The sequence below is a fragment of the Globicephala melas genome, chromosome 2 (assembly GCF_963455315.2).
Source record: "Globicephala melas chromosome 2, mGloMel1.2, whole genome shotgun sequence".
Taxonomy (NCBI): Eukaryota; Metazoa; Chordata; class Mammalia; order Artiodactyla; family Delphinidae; genus Globicephala; species Globicephala melas.
The window spans coordinates 71,707,584-71,725,106 of NC_083315.2; the positions used below are offsets into that span (position 1 = coordinate 71,707,584).

The 17,523-nt window shown below is 34.7% G+C and overlaps 1 protein-coding gene across 4 annotated transcripts in view; it reads left to right on the top strand.

Annotated features, from left to right (window-relative positions):
• The window catches only part of VPS13C (vacuolar protein sorting 13 homolog C), a 175,498-nt gene that overhangs the window by 57,159 nt on the left and 100,816 nt on the right, over nt 1-17,523 (top strand). For all 4 annotated transcript variants that reach the window (XM_060294174.2, XM_070044905.1, XM_060294175.1 and 1 more), the window contains 6 exons: nt 9,049-9,191; nt 10,034-10,226; nt 11,429-11,543; nt 12,124-12,260; nt 13,458-13,581; nt 14,928-15,045. In XM_060294174.2, the coding sequence (XP_060150157.1) occupies nt 9,049-9,191; nt 10,034-10,226; nt 11,429-11,543; nt 12,124-12,260; nt 13,458-13,581; nt 14,928-15,045 (830 nt within the window). The remainder of the gene's footprint in view (nt 1-9,048; nt 9,192-10,033; nt 10,227-11,428; nt 11,544-12,123; nt 12,261-13,457; nt 13,582-14,927; nt 15,046-17,523) is intronic.

Below are 17,523 nucleotides of genomic sequence, written 5' to 3' on the forward strand. Positions count from 1 at the left end.
GTGTGAGGTGGTATCTCATTGTGGTTTGTTATTTTTTTTTTCTAAAGAACATTGGCAAATGTTCTCCATATGAAGTTATTAATGTTTTTTAGTTGAAGTATAGTTGATTTACAATATTATATTAGTTTCAGGTTTACATCATGGTGATTCAGTTTTTTTATAGATTATGCTCCATTTAAAGTTCTTACAAAATAATGACTATATTTCCCTGTGATGTACAATATATCCTTGTTGCTTATTATTTTTTATATAATAGTTTGTACCTTTTAATTTCCAAACACCTTTTGTGCCCATCCCCCTTTCCCTTGCCCATCTGGTAACCACTAGTTTGTTCTCTATATCTGTTGATGGACATTTAGGTTGCTTCCATATCCTAGCTGTTGTATGTATTGCTGCTGTGAACATTGGGGTGCATGTATCTTTTTGAATTAGTGTTTTCGTTTTCTTCAGATACACACCCAGGAGTGGAATTGCTGGATCATATGACAATTCTACTTTCAGTTTTCTGAGGAATGGCTATACTGTTTTCCATAGTGGCTGCACCAATTTACATTACCACCAATAGTGTAGGAGGGTTCCCTTTTCTCCACACCCTCTTCAACATTTGTTTGTTATTTGTGGACTTTTTGATAATAACCATTTTGACAGGCGTGAGGTGATATTTCAGTTTTGACTTGCATTTCTCTGATGATTAGCCATGTTGAAATTTTTTTCATGTGTCTTTTGGCCATCTCTATCTTCAGTGAAAAAAATGTTTACTCAGGTGTTCTTCCCATTTTTTTAATCAGGTTAGTTGTCTTTTGATATTGAGTTGTATAAGTTGTTTATATATTTTGGATATTAACCCCTTATTGGTAATATCACCTGAAAATATTTTCCCTTATATGGTAGGTTGCCTTTCCATGTTGTCAGTGGTTTCCTTTGCTCTGCAAAAGCTTTTAAGTTTAATAGGGCCTGTTTATTTATTTTTGCTTCTGTTTCTTTTGCCTTAGGAGACAGATCAAAAAAATATTGCTGCGATTTGTGTCAGAGAATATTCTGCCTGTGAATATTCTTCTGTGAGTTTTATGGTTTCAGATGCTTACATTTAGGTCTTCGGTCCATTTTGAGTTTATTTTTGTATGTGGGGTGAGGAAATGTTCTAATTTCATTCTTTTACATGTACTGCCCAGTTTTCCCAGCATCACTTATTGAAGAGATTGTCTTTTCTCTGTTGTTTATTCTTCCCTCTTTTGTCATAGATTAATTGACCGTAAGTGTGTGGGTTTATTTCTGGGCTCTCTATTGTGTTCTGTTGATCTCTGTATCTCTTTTTATGCAGGTACCATACCGTTTTGATTACTGTAGCTTTGTAGTATACTCTGAAATCAGGTAGCGTGATACCTCTAGCTTTGTTCTTTTTTCTCAAAATTACTTTGGTAATTTGGAGTCATTTATGGTTCCATATAAATTTTAGAATTATTTGTTCTAGATCTGTGAAAAATATCATGGGTACTTTGATAGGGATGACATTAAATCGGTAGATTGCTTTGGGTAGTATGGCCATTTTAACAATATTAATTCTTCCAAGTTAAGAACATGGGTTATCTTTTCATTTCTTTGTACCATCTTCAATTTCCATTATCGGCATTATATAATTTTCAAAGTATAGGTCTTTCACCTTCTTGGTTAAGTTTATTCCTAAGCTATTTTATTCTTTTTGATGTGATTTTAAATGCGATTGTTACCTTGCATTCTGTTCCTGATCATTCATTACTAGTGTATAAAAAAGCAATAGATTTCTGTTTATTAATCGTCTATCCTGCAACTTTACTGAATTCATTTATTAGTTCTAAGAGTTTTTAGGCAGAGGCTTTAGGCTTTTCTATGCGTAGTGTAATGTCATCTGAAAACAGTGATAGTTTTACTTCTTCCCTTCCAATTTAGATACCTTTTATTTCTTTTTCTCGTCTGATGGCTGTGGTTAGGACTTCCAATGGTATGTTAAGTAGAAGTGGTGAGAGTGGGCATTCCTGTCTTGTTCCTGATTTTAGAGGAAAAGCTTTTAGCTTTTTGGCATTGAGTATGATGTTAGCTGTGGGTTTGTCATAAATGCTCTTTATTATGTTAAGATATGTTCCGACTGTACCAACTGTGATGAGACTTTTGTCATGAATGGATGTTGAATTTTGTCAAATGCTTTTTCTGCATCTATTGAGATGATTATGTGATTCTTATCCTTCCTTTTGTTAATGTGGTGTATCATATTGATTGATTTGCGAATATTGAACCATCCTTACATCCTTGGAATAAATCCTACTTGATCATGGTGTATGACCCTTTTTATATATTGTTGAATTCAGTTTGCGAATATATTGTTGAGGACTTTTGCAACAATATTCATCAGAGATATTGGCCTGTAGTTTTCTTTTGTTGTAGTGTCTTGGTCTGGTTTTGGTATCAGGGTATTGGTGGCCTCAGAGAATGAATTTGGGAGTGTTCTTTCCTCTTCAGTTTTTTGGAATAGTTTGAGAAGGATAGGTGATAACTCTTCTTTATATGTTTAGTAGAATTTCGCTATGAAGCTGTTTTGTTCTGTACTTTTGTTTGCTGGGAGATTTCTGATTACTAACTCAATTTTACTACTAATGGTCAGTCTGTTCAGATTGTCTGTTTCTTCTTGATTCAGTCTTGGAAGGTTGTATGTTTCTAGAAATTTGTCCATTTCTTCTAGAAAAGTTGTCCAATTTGTTGGCATATAACTGTTCATAGTATTCTCTTATGATTTTTTGCAGTTCTGTGGTAATGGTTGTTATTTCTCCTCTTGCATTTCTTGTTTTGTTTGTGTGGGTTCTCTCTTTTCACCTTGGTGAGCCTAGTTATTGGTCTCTATTTTATTTATTTCCTCTCTGATCTTTATTGTGTTCTTCCTTCTGCTGACTTTGGTCTTTGTGTCTTCTTTTTCTTATTACTTTAGATGGTAAGTTTTGTAATTTGAGATTTTTCTTATTTCTTAAGGTAGGCCTGTATTGATATGAACCTCTCTCAGAACTGCTTTCACTGCATGCCATAGATTTTGGAGAGTTGTGTTTCCGTTTTCGTTTGTCTGGAGATATTTTATGATTTCCTCTTTGATTTCTTCATTGACTTTTTGGTTTTTTAATAGCATATTGTTTAGTCTCCATGTGTTCATGCTTGTCCCCCTTTGCTTCCTGTAGTTGATTTCTAGTTTCATACCACTGTGCTTGGAAGAATTGCTTGGTATGATTTCTGTCCTCTTAAATTTGTTGAGACTTGTTTTGTGGGCTAGCATATGGTATATCATGGAGAACATTCCATGTGCATTTGAAAACAATGTGTATTTTTCTGTTTTTGGATGGAATGTCCTATAGATATCTATTAAGTCCATCTGGTCTGTTGTGTCATTTAAGACCACTGTTTCCTCATTGATTTTCTGTCTGGATGATCTGTCCATTTATGTAAGTGGAGTGTTAAAGTCCCCTACTATTATTTGTATTATTGTCAGTTTCTCCCTTTATGTCTGTTAATATTTGCTTTATGTGTCTCGGTGCTCCTGTATTTGGTGTATATATGTTAATGAGTGTTATATTCTATTTTTGTATTGATCTCTTTTTCATTATATAATGCCTTTCTTTGTCTTTTTTAAATAGACTTTGTTTCAAAGTCTGTTTTTTCTGAAATGAGTATTGCTCCCCTCGATATCTTGTCATTTCCATTTGCGTGAAATATCTTTTACCATCCCCTCACTTTCAGTCTGTGTGTGTCTTTAGCTCTGAAGTGAGTTTCTTGTAAGCAGCATAAAGATGGGTCTTGTTCTCTTATCCAACCAGCCATCCTTTGTCTTTGATTGGGGCATTTAGTCTGTTAACATTTAAAGTAATTATTGATAGGTGTGTACTTATTGCCTTTTTGTTACTTGTTTTCCAGTGTTTTTGTAGTTCTTCCCTGTTCTTCTTCTTTTAGTTTCTTCCCTTTTGGTTTGATGATTTTCTTTAGTGCTGTGCTTGTGTTCTTACTCTGTATTTTTTGTATATCTATTGTAGGTTTTTGATTTTTGGTTACCGCAAGGTTCATGTTTGTTGACCTATAACTATATTTACTTGTTCTAAATAGGAAGTCATTTAAGCTCAAGCACATTCTAAGTGATACACATTTTTTTTCTCCCCTCCTTCACATTTTGTGTTTTGATGTCGTATTTTACATCTTCATGTTTATCCCTTTACTGATTGTTGTAGTTATAGTTGATTTTATAATTTTTTTCTTTTCATCTCCATGATAGCTTAATTGATTGATCCTCAGCCTTTACTATGTATTTGCCTTTACTAGTGGACTTCCCTTACTACCTGATTCTATGTGGGTCTTTCTTAAAGCCTTAGTTTTGCAGGAGTCTTTTTGCCAGTCTGCAGTTAGTTTTCAATGAGAATTGTTCACATGTAGACATTTTTTTTTTTTTTTTTTTGCTGTACGTGGACCTCTCACTGTTGTGGCCTCTCCCATTGCAGAGCACAGGCTCCGGACACGCAGGCTCAGCAGCCATGGCTCACGGGCCTAGCCGCTCCACGGCATGTGGAATCTTACTGGACTGGGGAACAAACTTGGGTCCCCTGCATCGGCAGGCGGACTCTCAGCCACTGCGCCACCAGGGAAGCCCTGTAGACATATTTTGATATGTTCGTGTTGGGTAGTTGAGTTCATTTCACATCCTCCTACTCTGCCATCTTGATCTTCTCCCTCATTGCGGTTTTGAATTGCATTTCCCTGATGATTAGTGATGTTGAGCATCTTTTTATATACCTGTTGGCCATTTGAATATCCTCTTTGGAAAAATGTCTATTCAGGTCCTTCACCCATTTTTAATTGGATTATTATTTTTTTTGCTATTGAGTTGTATGAGTTCCTTTTATATTTTTCTTATTAACTCCTTATCAGATATGTGGTTTGCAAATATTTTCTCCCATTCTGTATGTTGCCTTTTCATTTTGTTGCTTCTTATTCTTTGCAGAAGCATTTTAGTTTGATGTTGTCCTGCTTATTTATTTTTGCTTTTCTTGCTTCTGCTTTCAGTGTCACATCCATAAAATCATTGCCAAGACTGCTGTCAAGGAGGTTTTTCATTTCCTTCTAGGAGTTATGGCTTCAGGTCTTACATTTAAGTTGTTAACCCATTTCTAGTTAATTTTTGTGAGTGGTGTAAGATAGGGGACCAGGGACTTCCCTGGTGGTGCAGTGGTTAAGAATCCACCTGCCAATGCAGGGGACACAGATTCGATCCCTGGTCCGGGAAGATCCCACATGCTGCGGAGCAACTAAACCCGTGCGCCAGTGCTATTGATCCTATGCTCTAGAGCCTGTGAGCCACAACTCCTGAGCCCACGTGCCACAACTACTGAAGCCTGCGTGCCTAGAGTCCATGCTCTGCAACAGAGAGAAACCATCTCAATAAGAAACCTGCGCACTGCAAGGAAGAGTAGCCCCCACTTGCCACAACAAGAGAAAGCCTGTGTGCAGCAATGAAAACCCAACACAGCCATAAATAAATGAATTTAAAAAAATAGTTAGGGGACCAGTTTCATTCTTTTGCACGTGAATATCCAGTTTTTCTCGCACCATTTAACGAAGAGACTGTCTTTTCTCCATTGGGTATTCTTGGGTTTTTTTTCAAGTATTAGCTAACCATATGTGCATGGATTTATGTGTGTGCTCTCGATTATGTTCTGTTGGTCTGTGTGTCTGTTTTAATGCCAGGACTATATTGTTTTGATTTCTATAGCTTTGTAATATAGTTTGAAATTAGGAAGTGTTATGCCTAGTCTAGCTTTGTGGGTTTTTTTTTTCCTTTCAAGATTGCTTTTGCTATTCAGGGTCTTTTGTGGTTCCATGCAAAATGCCATTGGAGTTTGTAGGGATTGCATTGAATCTATAGATTACTTTGGGTAGTATGTACATTGTTAAAAGCATTAATTTTTCCAATCAATAAACAGAGCATAGCTTTTCTGTTTATGTTTTCTTCAGTTTCTTTCATGAGTGTCTTATAGTTTGAAGTGTAGAGATCTTTCACCTCCTTTGTTAAATTTATTCCTAATTATTTTATTGTTTTTTTGCTGTTGTAAATGGGATTGCTTAAAACTTTTCTTCAAATTAGCGTATAGAAACACAAATGATTTTTGTATGCTAATTTTGTATCCTGCAACTTTACTGAATTTTTTCATTAGTTCTAACTTTTTTTGGTGGAGCCTTTAGGATTTTCTCTACGTAAGACATATCATGTGCATAGAGAGGCAATTTTCCTTCTTCCTTTCCAATTTGGATGCATTTTGTTTCTTTTTTTTGCTTTATTTCTCTGGCTAGGACTTCAAATGCTATGTTTAATGGTAGTGGTGAGAGTGGGCACCCTTGTCTTGTTCGTGATCTTGGGGAAGAACATTTTACCTTTCAACATTGAGTATGGTGTTAGCTGTGGGCTTGTCATATATGGCCTTTATTATGTTGAGGTACATTCCTTCTATACCCAATTTATTGAGAGTTTTTATGGTGAATGGATGTAGAATTTTGTCAAATGCTTTTTCTGAATCTATTGAGATAGTCATGTGATTTTTATCTTTTTATTCATGTGATATATTACATTAATTTCTTTTCGTATGTTGAACGATCCTTACATCCCAGAGATAAATCCTAGTTGATGATGGTATATGATCTTTTTACTGTGCTGCTGAATTTGGTTTGATAGTATTTTGTTGAGAGTTTTTGTATCTGTGTTTATAAGTGATATTGGCCTGCAGTTTTTTTTTCTCATAGTGTCCTTTTCTGGCTTTGATATCAGGATAATACTGGACTTGTAAAATGAGTTTGGGAGTATTCCTACTCTTCTGTTTTTTTGAGGAGTTTGAGAGGATTGGTGTAGATTCTTTAAATGATAGAATTCACCAGTGAAAACATTTGGTCCTGGGCTTTTTTTCTTGGGATATTTTTAATTACTCATTCAATCTCCTTCATTATTGGTTTATTCAGATTTTCTGTTCATGATTCATTCTTGGTAGATTATGTTTCTCAGAATTTATCAATTTCTTCTAGGTTTTCCAATTTGTTGGTGGATAGCTGTTCATAGTAATCACTCTTATGGTCTTTGGTATTTTTGTGGTATCAGTTGTAATGTTTCTTCTTTAATTTATAATTTTATTTATATGTGTTGTCTCTTTTTCTTTGTTAGTCTATCTAAAGGTTTGTCAGTTTTGCTTTTTGTTTCAAAGAACTGTTGGTTTTGTTACTCTCCATTGTGTTTCTGTTTTTCTGCTGTATTCTCTTTTTCATTTATTTCTGCTGTAATGTTTATTTCCTTTATTCTTCTAACTTTGGGCCTAGTTTGTTCTTTCATAGTTCTTTGAGGTGTAAATTTAGGTTGTTTACTTGAGATCTTTCTTTTTTCTTGATGTAGGCGTTCATCACTATAAACTTTCCTCTTAAAAATGTTTTCCCCGTATCCAGTAAGTTTGGTATGTTGTGTTCCCCCCCCCCCTTTTTTTTTTTTTGCAATACGCGGGCCTCTCACTGTTGTGGCCTCTCCCGTTGTGGAGCACAGGCTCCGGACAGGCAGGCTCTGTGGCCATGGCTCACGGGCCCAGCTGCTCCACGGCATGTGGGATCTTCCCAGATCGGGGCACGAACCCGTGTCCCCTGCATCGGCAGGTGGACTCTCAACCACTGTGCCACCAGGGAAGCCCTGTTCCCATTTTTGTTTGTCTCATGATACTGTTTTCCCTTTTGATTTCTTCCTTGATCCAGGAGTGTGTTCAGGAGTATATTGTTTAATTTACGTGTATTTGTGAATTTTGTACTTTTATTATTATTACTGATTTCTAGTTTCATTTCATTGTGATTGGAAAGACACTTGATATAATGTGTATCTTCTTGAATATTTTGAGACTTTTTTGTGGTCTAATGTATGATCTATCCTAGAAAATATTCCATTTATTCCAGAAGAGTATTTATTCTGCTACTGTTTGGTGGAATTTCTCTCTATGTCTCTTAGGTCCATTTAGCATGTAGTGTTACTCAAATCCATTGTTTCCTTATTGATTCTGTCTGGATGATATCTCTCTTGTTGAGAATGGAGTCCCCAACTAATGTTTTATTGCTGCCTATTTCTTTTGGTTCTGTTAGTATTTGATATATGTTTAGGTGCTCCAGTGGGTACATAGCATATTTACAGTTGTTACCTCTTCTTGATGGATTGACCCCTTTATCATTATATAATGACCTTCTTTGTCTCTTCTGACTATTTTTAACTTAAAGTCTATTTTTTTTTTCTGATGTAAATATAGCTACTCTGTCTTTTTTGGTTAATGTTTGCTTGAAATATTTTTCCATCCCTTCACTCTCAGTCTGTGTGTGGCCTTAAAGCTATAGTGAGTCTCTTGTAGGTAGCAGATCATTGTATCTTTTTTTAAAAAAAAATCCATTCTTTCAGTCTCTGTCTTTTGATTGGAGAATTTAATTCATTTACATTTAAAGTAACTACTGAGATATAAGGGTTTACTATTTACATTTTGTTAATTGTTTTCTGACTCTTTCATAGATTCTGTGTTCCTTACTTCCTCTCTTCTGGTGTGGTTTGATGAGAATCGTCTCTTTAGTTATCTGTCCTACCTGTATTCTTGACCTATCAATTTTGGGGGCAGAATATTTTTTTCTCAGTGTCTTACTAACTCTCCAAAGTCATCAAGCAGATATTCTTTTTATTTTGTTCAGTTTTTGAGCTAGAGGATTGGTTTGAATTAATTTGCTTTAGTGAAAGCTGCTGAATTGAATCTTTAGGCCACAAAATATTTTATCACATTTCATTTTTATTACCTTTAAAACTAAGAGAAATTAATTTTGAATCTTTTGTAAATGTCCTATTTGAGCAAGCAATTTTGTATTGAGTTTTCTAATGTTCTTTTTTTACAATGAACATACGTTTTTTTAGATCATTTTATAATTTAGCAGATTTAAATATGAAGAAATGAAAGAATTACTTAAAATTTAACCATTTTCATTCATTCTTTCATTTAGTATGTTGCTTATATTGTGGCACTGAAGTTAGTAAGCACCTCTGTTACAATAAGAGAAAACAGAAATATTCCAGAAATACTGAAAATTCAGATAATTGGCCTTGGCACCCAAGTATCTCAGCGACCAGGAGCACAAGCACTTAAGTAAGTTTCAAAAACTTATTACTTTAATTTTTATTTCTATGTTTGACTTCAGGCCAAAAAAAATATAGTGTTACTTAGCATAAAAAAACCTGATTAATAGTAGTTTGTCTCTAATTTCTTTTCCTTTTGTGTGTGAAGATAGTCATTTTATATTACAGAACTATATGAGGAGCTCATCATTTGTTCTCCCCTTCCTTTTTTCCTTCACAAATATTTCTTGTATACTGTTTAATTCATAGATTTGTTACTATGAAGGCTATGCATAGAAACAGTAACTTTCTGTTTTCAAGGTGTTTATGCTGTAGTTGATAAGAGAGGAAATAAAAAGTTAATTTAAGATCTGTATAATATTTGAGAGCTCATAAGTAAGAAGGTACTGTAATGTGAAATACCTTAGGGTTAATGCTACACAAGCTCAGTTGTAGAAGGGAATAACTTGGACTTGGAGATCTGGGGCTTAGGCTAACTGAATGGAAGGGACCAACAGATGCAGGGATGAGGGAGCAGAGTGTGCAGGGTGGCATGAAATAGGGAGATGAATTCCATGAGCATGTATTCCATATAGCATGTATTCGTGCGGCAGTTTGGCAGTGTTCTGAAGTTGGCCAAAGTGGATTTTTCATGAGGAAAAGGAAAATAAAAAAATAAACCAAATCAGAGAAAAAAGCCCCAGACTGTGTGGGTAATTAAATTCTAGGCTACGGAGTTTGGACTTCAACTCTGGGTGATGGGCATGGTCCTGGCTCTCAAAGGAGTTTTTTAAAAGGGAAATTTGTATTTTAACCTATTGTATTAGAAGGATCTTATTTGTAATACTTCTTTTTTTCTGCACTGGATTGTAGGGTGGAAGCAAAATTAGAACACTGGTATATAACAGGTCTGAGACAGCAAGATATTGTACCATCACTTGTGGCTTCAATTGGTGATACTGCATCATCCTTGCTTAAAATTGAATTTGAAACCAATCCAGAGAATAGTACTGCTGACCAGACTTTGGTTGTTCAGTCTCAGCCTGTGGAGGTCATCTACGATGCTGTGAGTACAAGGAGAAAGTGAATCCTTATTAAACACGTCTTATGCTTCTGACATATGGTTTTCTTCTTTTTTCCTTTTCATATTTAACCTTAATTTACTTAGTAGTTCAGTTTACTGACACTTTTTTCTTGATTAAAGAGCAGTACATGTTTAGCAGTTAATTTTGATTTTTCATATGCTACAGATTTTTTTGTACTGTATGCTTATGTTAAATTTTTTAAAAAAGTAATATACCCTTAAAGAAGTCTGTGTTTATTATACTGGCTAACTACTCACAAATAACTACACACCAGTTTCCTACCCCAGTTTCTTTTTGCTTATTTTCCCTTTCTCTTCAATGTTTGGAACCAATTTAAAAAGCTTTAGCAGCAAATGAAAGAATTTTAGATACTGTTCACGTGAGAAAAAATCATTGCCATTTCTTTGCTGTTGAAAATGCTGGCTCCAGTTCTGTATCTGTAGCTCCATCTTTATTCAGACTCTCTTAACTCATCTTGAGCATCACTCGTTCCATCACTTGTAGGTTGGCCCCACTCTGTCATTGAGATCCCTGACTTATTTTTACTGTACAGTTTAGAAGTAAATTCACAGTGTGGGTGGGAGGCAGAACTTACTGTATTCTGTGATTTTTTTTTTAAATTAAAAAAAATTTAAATTGTGGTAAAATACATAGAACATAATTTCCCATCTTAGCCATTTTTTAAGTGTATAGTTCAGTAGGGTTAAGTACATTCACACCATTTTACATCCAATGCCCAGAACTCATTCTTTCTTGCAAAATGTCTGAATTTAAGTTCAAGTTTTGGGTGTAAGTAAGGACTGAACAGCTTTCTTATTTTCTTTCTAAACGTCAAAGTGCAGGAGAATCCAGTTGCAGTATAGAGAGGTGGAGTTTCACCTTCTAATCTGGAGGCTAAGTCTAGAAGTAATGCCCCATTGCTACATCAATGGGATACCGTAGAACATACTTAGGGTCACCTTAACGATATGCACACATTTGTTGCCTTTCCAATAAGGTGAAGTGGGCTATACCATTTTTCAGGTTCCCTTTCACTCCAGAGGGAGATGTAGTAGGGTAGATTGTCTTTGGAGGTACCACCTCAGTTCAGAGCCAGAGTTGATTAGAATTAAACTGAAACTTTAAATTTTGTAATATAGAAAGTACTCTGTATAACTTGTTTATATTTTAAATGATTTTACAGAAAACCATCAATGCAGTGGTTGAATTCTTTCAGTCAAATAGGGGATTAGATCTTGAGCAAATAACATCAGCTACATTGATGAAGCTGGAAGAAATTAAAGAGAGAACAGCTGCAGGTAAAGAATTTGCATAAATGTCATCTAAACTCTCAAAGTTTTTTGCTGTTCTAATGTAAATACTATGTTTAAAATAGTGTAGGTAGTTTTTTTGTCAAATATAACTGCCAGACGGGGTGAGAAAGAGAATAATATGGGGCACAGGTGATTCTGTCTGCTGTTACCTTCAGGAACCTGTGCTGCAGAGTGAACTTGAGCTGGAAAACATCCCTGTCTCAGTTCTTAAGCGACTGTTCACCGTACTGTGTGTGAATCGAGTTTTAAAGATACATACTTTTGTGCATTATGGCCTCTAATCTTAAGCCACCTACTGTATATGGTTACTTAACTAAAGAAATAATGAATTTTTCTATCTCTGGCTAAAATACTAGCTGTGTTGGGTTTATTATATTATGCAATATGATTGTTTCTCATTGACCATATGCAATTTCACCTTACATGCTGAATGGAGAATCTAATCTGTGAAAAGAACTTCTCCAACATACTTTTCAAGTGATCTTCTTATTCTCGTTGTTAATAATATGATTACATATTTCAAATTGACTGCATAATCTTTCATCATTTCTTTTTCTTCTTTTAGGACTTACACATATTATTGAAACCCGAAAAGTTCTTGATTTAAGGATAAATCTGAAGCCCTCGTATCTAATAGTTCCACAGACAGGTTTCCACCATGAAAAGTCAGATCTTCTCATCTTAGATTTTGGTACATTTCAGGTAGGTGTATATGCATTTCTGTCTGCTCATTTTTGCTCACTTTAGCAGCTAGCTGTCTGACAGTATGCTGTTTTTCCCTCAGAGTTCACTTAAACTAAACCTAGACTTATTTCTTGTTAGCATTTTGTCAAGCCTAGCTTAGATTGTGTAGTTTGTATGTATCTTACCGCTATTAAAAAAACAACAGCTAACATTTTCTGAAATGGTGGATGATTTGACATTGAGGACTGGCTTACTGCTGTCTTTTCCTAATTAGAGAGAAGCACTCCTAGTTTTCAAGCACTCCTAGGTTTCCAGAATCTAATTACATAGTTTTCTTTGTTAATTTATATGTCTTGAGAATAGAAAATTATACAGATATGAATATATGTTTGTTAAATCACTGACATCAACTAAGAGTTGATGAGTACGAGAGCATGAGAACTGTAAGGGTTTGGTGTTGAACCTCCTAGAAATCCAATCTTCTGAGAAAAACTGAAGATTTCAAAAAATGTAGTCCTGAATTGATCCTTGTTTCCTTTAGGAAGAGGGAAAAGCAAATCGAGATTGGAGCTGAATTCTAATGGCCTAATTATTCTAGTTATATAGTGGGGAGAGGAAGGAATAAAACCTTCTGTTTCATGGTGAAGAGTTTAGGATAGCTGGTAGGGAAGCTTGAGCCACAAGTGGTGACAACTCCTGAGAGCCAGGAAGAGTCGCATGTCTAGACGGGTTATTTGAGATAGACAGCTGTGTAACTCATCTTGTCATTAATTTGAATGTGCTGAGGGGCTTCCCTGGTGGCGCAGTGGTTGAGAGTCCGCCTGCCGATGCAGGGGGCGCGGGTTCGTGCCCCGGTCCGGGAGTATCCCGCGTGCCACAGAGCGGCTGGGCCCGTGAGCCATGGCCGCTGGGCCTGCGCGTCCGGAGCCTGTGCTCCACAGTGGGAGAGGCCACAACAGTGAGAGGCCCATGTACCGCAAAAAATAAAATAAAATAAATGTGCTGCGCACCTGTTACCCAAATGTAATAGAGATGTATGCTGAAATGGTATATTCCTAATAAAATATTTGCTAATAATTATTAGAAAATTAAGCAAAATATGAATTCATTAAGGGCAATGTTTTAATTTTATTTAGGCTTTAAGAAAACACAACTAAAGTATGTTGATATAAAGATTTTTCTGTTAAAAAAATTGAAGGTTTTTCTCCATTTCAGCTTAACAGTAAAGATCAGGGTTTGCAGAAGACTAGTAATTCATCTCTGGAAGAAATAATGGATAAGGCATATGACAAGTTTGATGTGGAAATAAAAAGTGTGCAACTACTCTTTGCAAGAGCAGGTAAACTGTTGCTCAGTTTTCAGGATCTTGAAATTATGTTGAGTAGCATTGGTAAATAGATACGCATGTTTACGTGTATATCAACCCTGATAACATTTTGAACACATATACTGTTGGTCACTTAAGGGAACCAAATAGGAGCCCATCAGTGAAAATCTTTGTCACAATTACAGAGATGTGGCTGTTCATCTTAGGGTACTTAGTACCATTTGAATCTAAGTCCAGTCATTGCCTGTTTTTTTTTAAAGTGACATAAAACTGCCCAGAATATGGAATAGAAGTTGCAGTTGGCTTATGTTCCTCTGTCCCAGTGTGTTTGGGATGTCTCAATGTTGTTTTCCCTTGCTGCCTTTATTTTTAAATATTTTACTATTAGCCTAGTCTTTATTTGAGTGGTAGTATGTTTTTTACTTTTGTAGATACCTGAGAAGTATGGATATAGTCTTTAAACCCGAAAAGTAGTGAATTTAATTATTTTCCAAAAGCTTTGGTGGTTTCTACTGCTTAAATGAAGATTGTTGGTTCTCTGTATTTCTTTAGTTTCTAGAAGCAATAATAAGTATTTGCAAAGTATCCTTGAGTATATCACTCTGTGGTAGGTCACTGAAGGAAAGGACATAGTTTCTGTGTGCAGAGTGTATACTATAGTGGGAGTAATGAGATTTATTAAAACGTAAATATATAATGCTCTACTTAGTTTTATAGATTGAGCCTATTAATTCCTTGAAGAGAAATACCTATACAGACCATTAAAGCTGCCTTTTCTTTTGTATGTACTTAATAATAATTGTTTGAATTATAAGCAATAAAAGATGTTCATTCATTGCCATCAGTTAAGATCTGTGTAGAGTTCTTTCAGTTATTGGAAGTCTGTCTTTGGAACCTTCTTATTTGGAAGATTTTGTCGTAAAATCTTGCTTGATAAAACTCATTTTTGCTTTAGAATTATTGCACTTAGGACCCCCAGAAAACCTCTATTTTTCTTGTCTTTCTTTCCCTGTTTTTTCCTTTTTTCATGGCAACTCCCCAACCTTGATCTCTAATTCTGGAATCAAGGCAGTAAATTCTTAGGTTTTTTTCCCTGTTTGCTTTAAAATGTAAGATGTTATTAGAAAACATTCTTCAAATAAATGTTTAAAATTATTTTTATATCATAGTCTTTGACTTTTGTCAATCTGTGTTAAAAAATATAGGTCATTTAGCTTGTATGTTGAAAGAAGTAAAAGTCATCATTGAATATATTTGTTAATTATTTTCTAATAGGTTACTTTTCCATAGAAAATCTGATAATCTAAAACTAATTAATAAATAAAAACTAGTCATTTAATTAAAAAAATTTTTTTAAGATGAAAACTGGAAAAAGTGTCGATTTCAGCATCCATCAACTATGCATATATTGCAACCCATGGATATTCACGTTGAGTTGGCCAAGGCAATGGTGGAAAAAGACATTAGAATGGCTAGGTAATGTATGAGTTTCCTTTATATTATAAAATCAACAAGGTGAAATATATCTGCATCAGTTACTGAATTTTAAGAAAGCAAAGCTAGATTTCTGAAGGACAGAAAAAAATAATGATTATCTTACAGCAGAAATACATTTTTAAGGAAATGTTTATTTGAATTATGTATCACCTCTCTTATTTCAGAAGTACTTGGGCTTTTACATTTTGTGAAAGTTGGTTATCCCTGTTTTTGAATGGATCGAATTCAAGGTTCAATATTGAAATATAAAATCTTCAAAAATTATAGGCTCTTTTGATTATGGAACCATATAAAATCTTGAGAATAATCTAAGGGAATGGAAAGTAGAAACTGAATTTTGAATTTAAGTAGATAATTATGAAATTATCTGCTGCCTTCTTAAAAACAGCTTTGTTGAAGTATTACTGACGTTTAATACACTATGTTTGTTTAAAGTGTACATTTTGATAAGTTTTGACGTAAGTATTTATCTATGAAACCATCACCATCGTCAAGATAATGAACACATCCATCATCCTCAAAAGTCCTTGTGTCCCATTGTATTTTCTCCCTCATATCCTTACCTGCTAACTCCTCTCCCCTCAATCCCCAGGCAACACTGATCTTTCTGACACAAAACGTTTGTTAGAGTTTTCTAGAATTTTATATAAATAAAATCATAGAGTTGTAATTCTTTTTTTTTGACTTATTTCATTCAGTATAATTGATTAGAGATTTATTCGTATGTGTATCTTTAGTTCATTGATACTCTTTATCAGTTGGAGGTTAAACCAATTGTGCATTACTAGATAAAGCTCTTTTAGTAGTAATGTATTATTCTTTTAAAATGTTGGACTTGGCTTGCTAAAATTTTGTTATGAAGTTTTAAAACCTTACATTTCTGTTTATGAGGGATATTGATCTGTGCTTTTATTTTCTTGTTTTGGCATCAATGTATCAGGCTTCATAGAGGGAAGTTGTGTAGAATTGGTATTTTTTCCTTCTTATATGTTTGGTAGAATTCACCCGTGAAGCCACCTGGGCCTGGAGTTTTCTTTTTTGGGGGAGGGTTTTTAACTACTAATTAAGTTTCTTTAACTTAAATTCAATTTCTTTAATAGATATACGGCTGTTCAGATTATCTGATTTTTTGAGTGATCTTTGATAGCTTGCATTGCAATGAAAAAGTTTGTCTTTCATGTCTTAGTTGTTGAGTTTATTGTTTTAAAATTGTTTATAATATTTCCATCTTACATTTTTAATACCTGGAGAATTTGTAGTGTTGCTGTTTCTCTCACTCTTGATATTAGTAACTTGTACCTTTTCTCTTTTTTTTCTGATCAGTCTGGTTAGAGGTTTATCAATTTTGTTGATCTTCTGAAAGAATCAGCTTTTGGTTTCAAATATTTTCTCTACTGTATTTGTTTTTTATTTCATTGATTTCCACTCTCACATACAGTATTGCTTTTTTGTTTTGCTTACTTTGGGTTTCATTTGTTTTACTCTCATAGTTTCTTAAGATGGAAGCTGAGACCATTCAATTGAGACCTTTCTTCTTTTCTAATACAGGCATTTAGTGCTTCAAATTTTCCTTGAAATGCTGCTTAACTGTACCCTACACATTTTGAAACTCTTCAGTCAGTAAACTGGGTATTTGTACAACTTTAGTCATTTGTTTCCCATCTTTCAACTTTCCTTTGTTGACTGATGTCCAGTGTCTTTGAAACAGTTGTTTCACATATTTTGTCCATTTTTTTAGTTATTTTAGTAGGGAGGGTTTATCTAGTCCCTCTATTTGGGATGATATTAGTTTTATGCAATGTTTCAGAAATAATAAAGAAGCATCTCACATTTTTACAGTGCTTTTCAATTTACAGAGTACTTTCACAGAAAGTTCAATCCTTTGAGGTAGGAACAGCTAACTGGCCTCTGTTGAACATTAGTGGTTGCATTATACAGAAAAATCATTCTTCGTTTAGTAGTTAGGCATCTGTCAGCTTGAGCTGTTCAAGCTTAGTTAGGAAGTCAAAGATAAACAACCTGAAAGAGCTTTATGAGCAGCAGATAGCTGCCACAAAGTTATTAGGACAAGCAAACCCAGGCAGTTAGGTGTAATAGGGAAGCAGAAGAGAAGCACGTGCTGAAATGTAAGCACCTGATGAAAGCACAACAGTGATTCAGCAGTAAGTAAAACAGATAGCCTTCTCATGGAGCTTATATTTTAACCAGAGGAGACATAAACAAGTATACATATGCTATGTCAGGTGCTGATAAATGCTATGAAAGGAAATAATGGGAGGTGAAGGGATAGAGAATGATGGGGTAGATACTCTTTGATGTTCAGAATGAGAAATTTTTGATACCAGGAAATGTTATGTATAGTGTTTTAGGTTTTAAAACATAGATAATTTGTATTTGAAAATGTCTTCCTAAAAATTAGTTAACTTAAGGTTTGGCTGCTTAAGAAGGATACAAAAC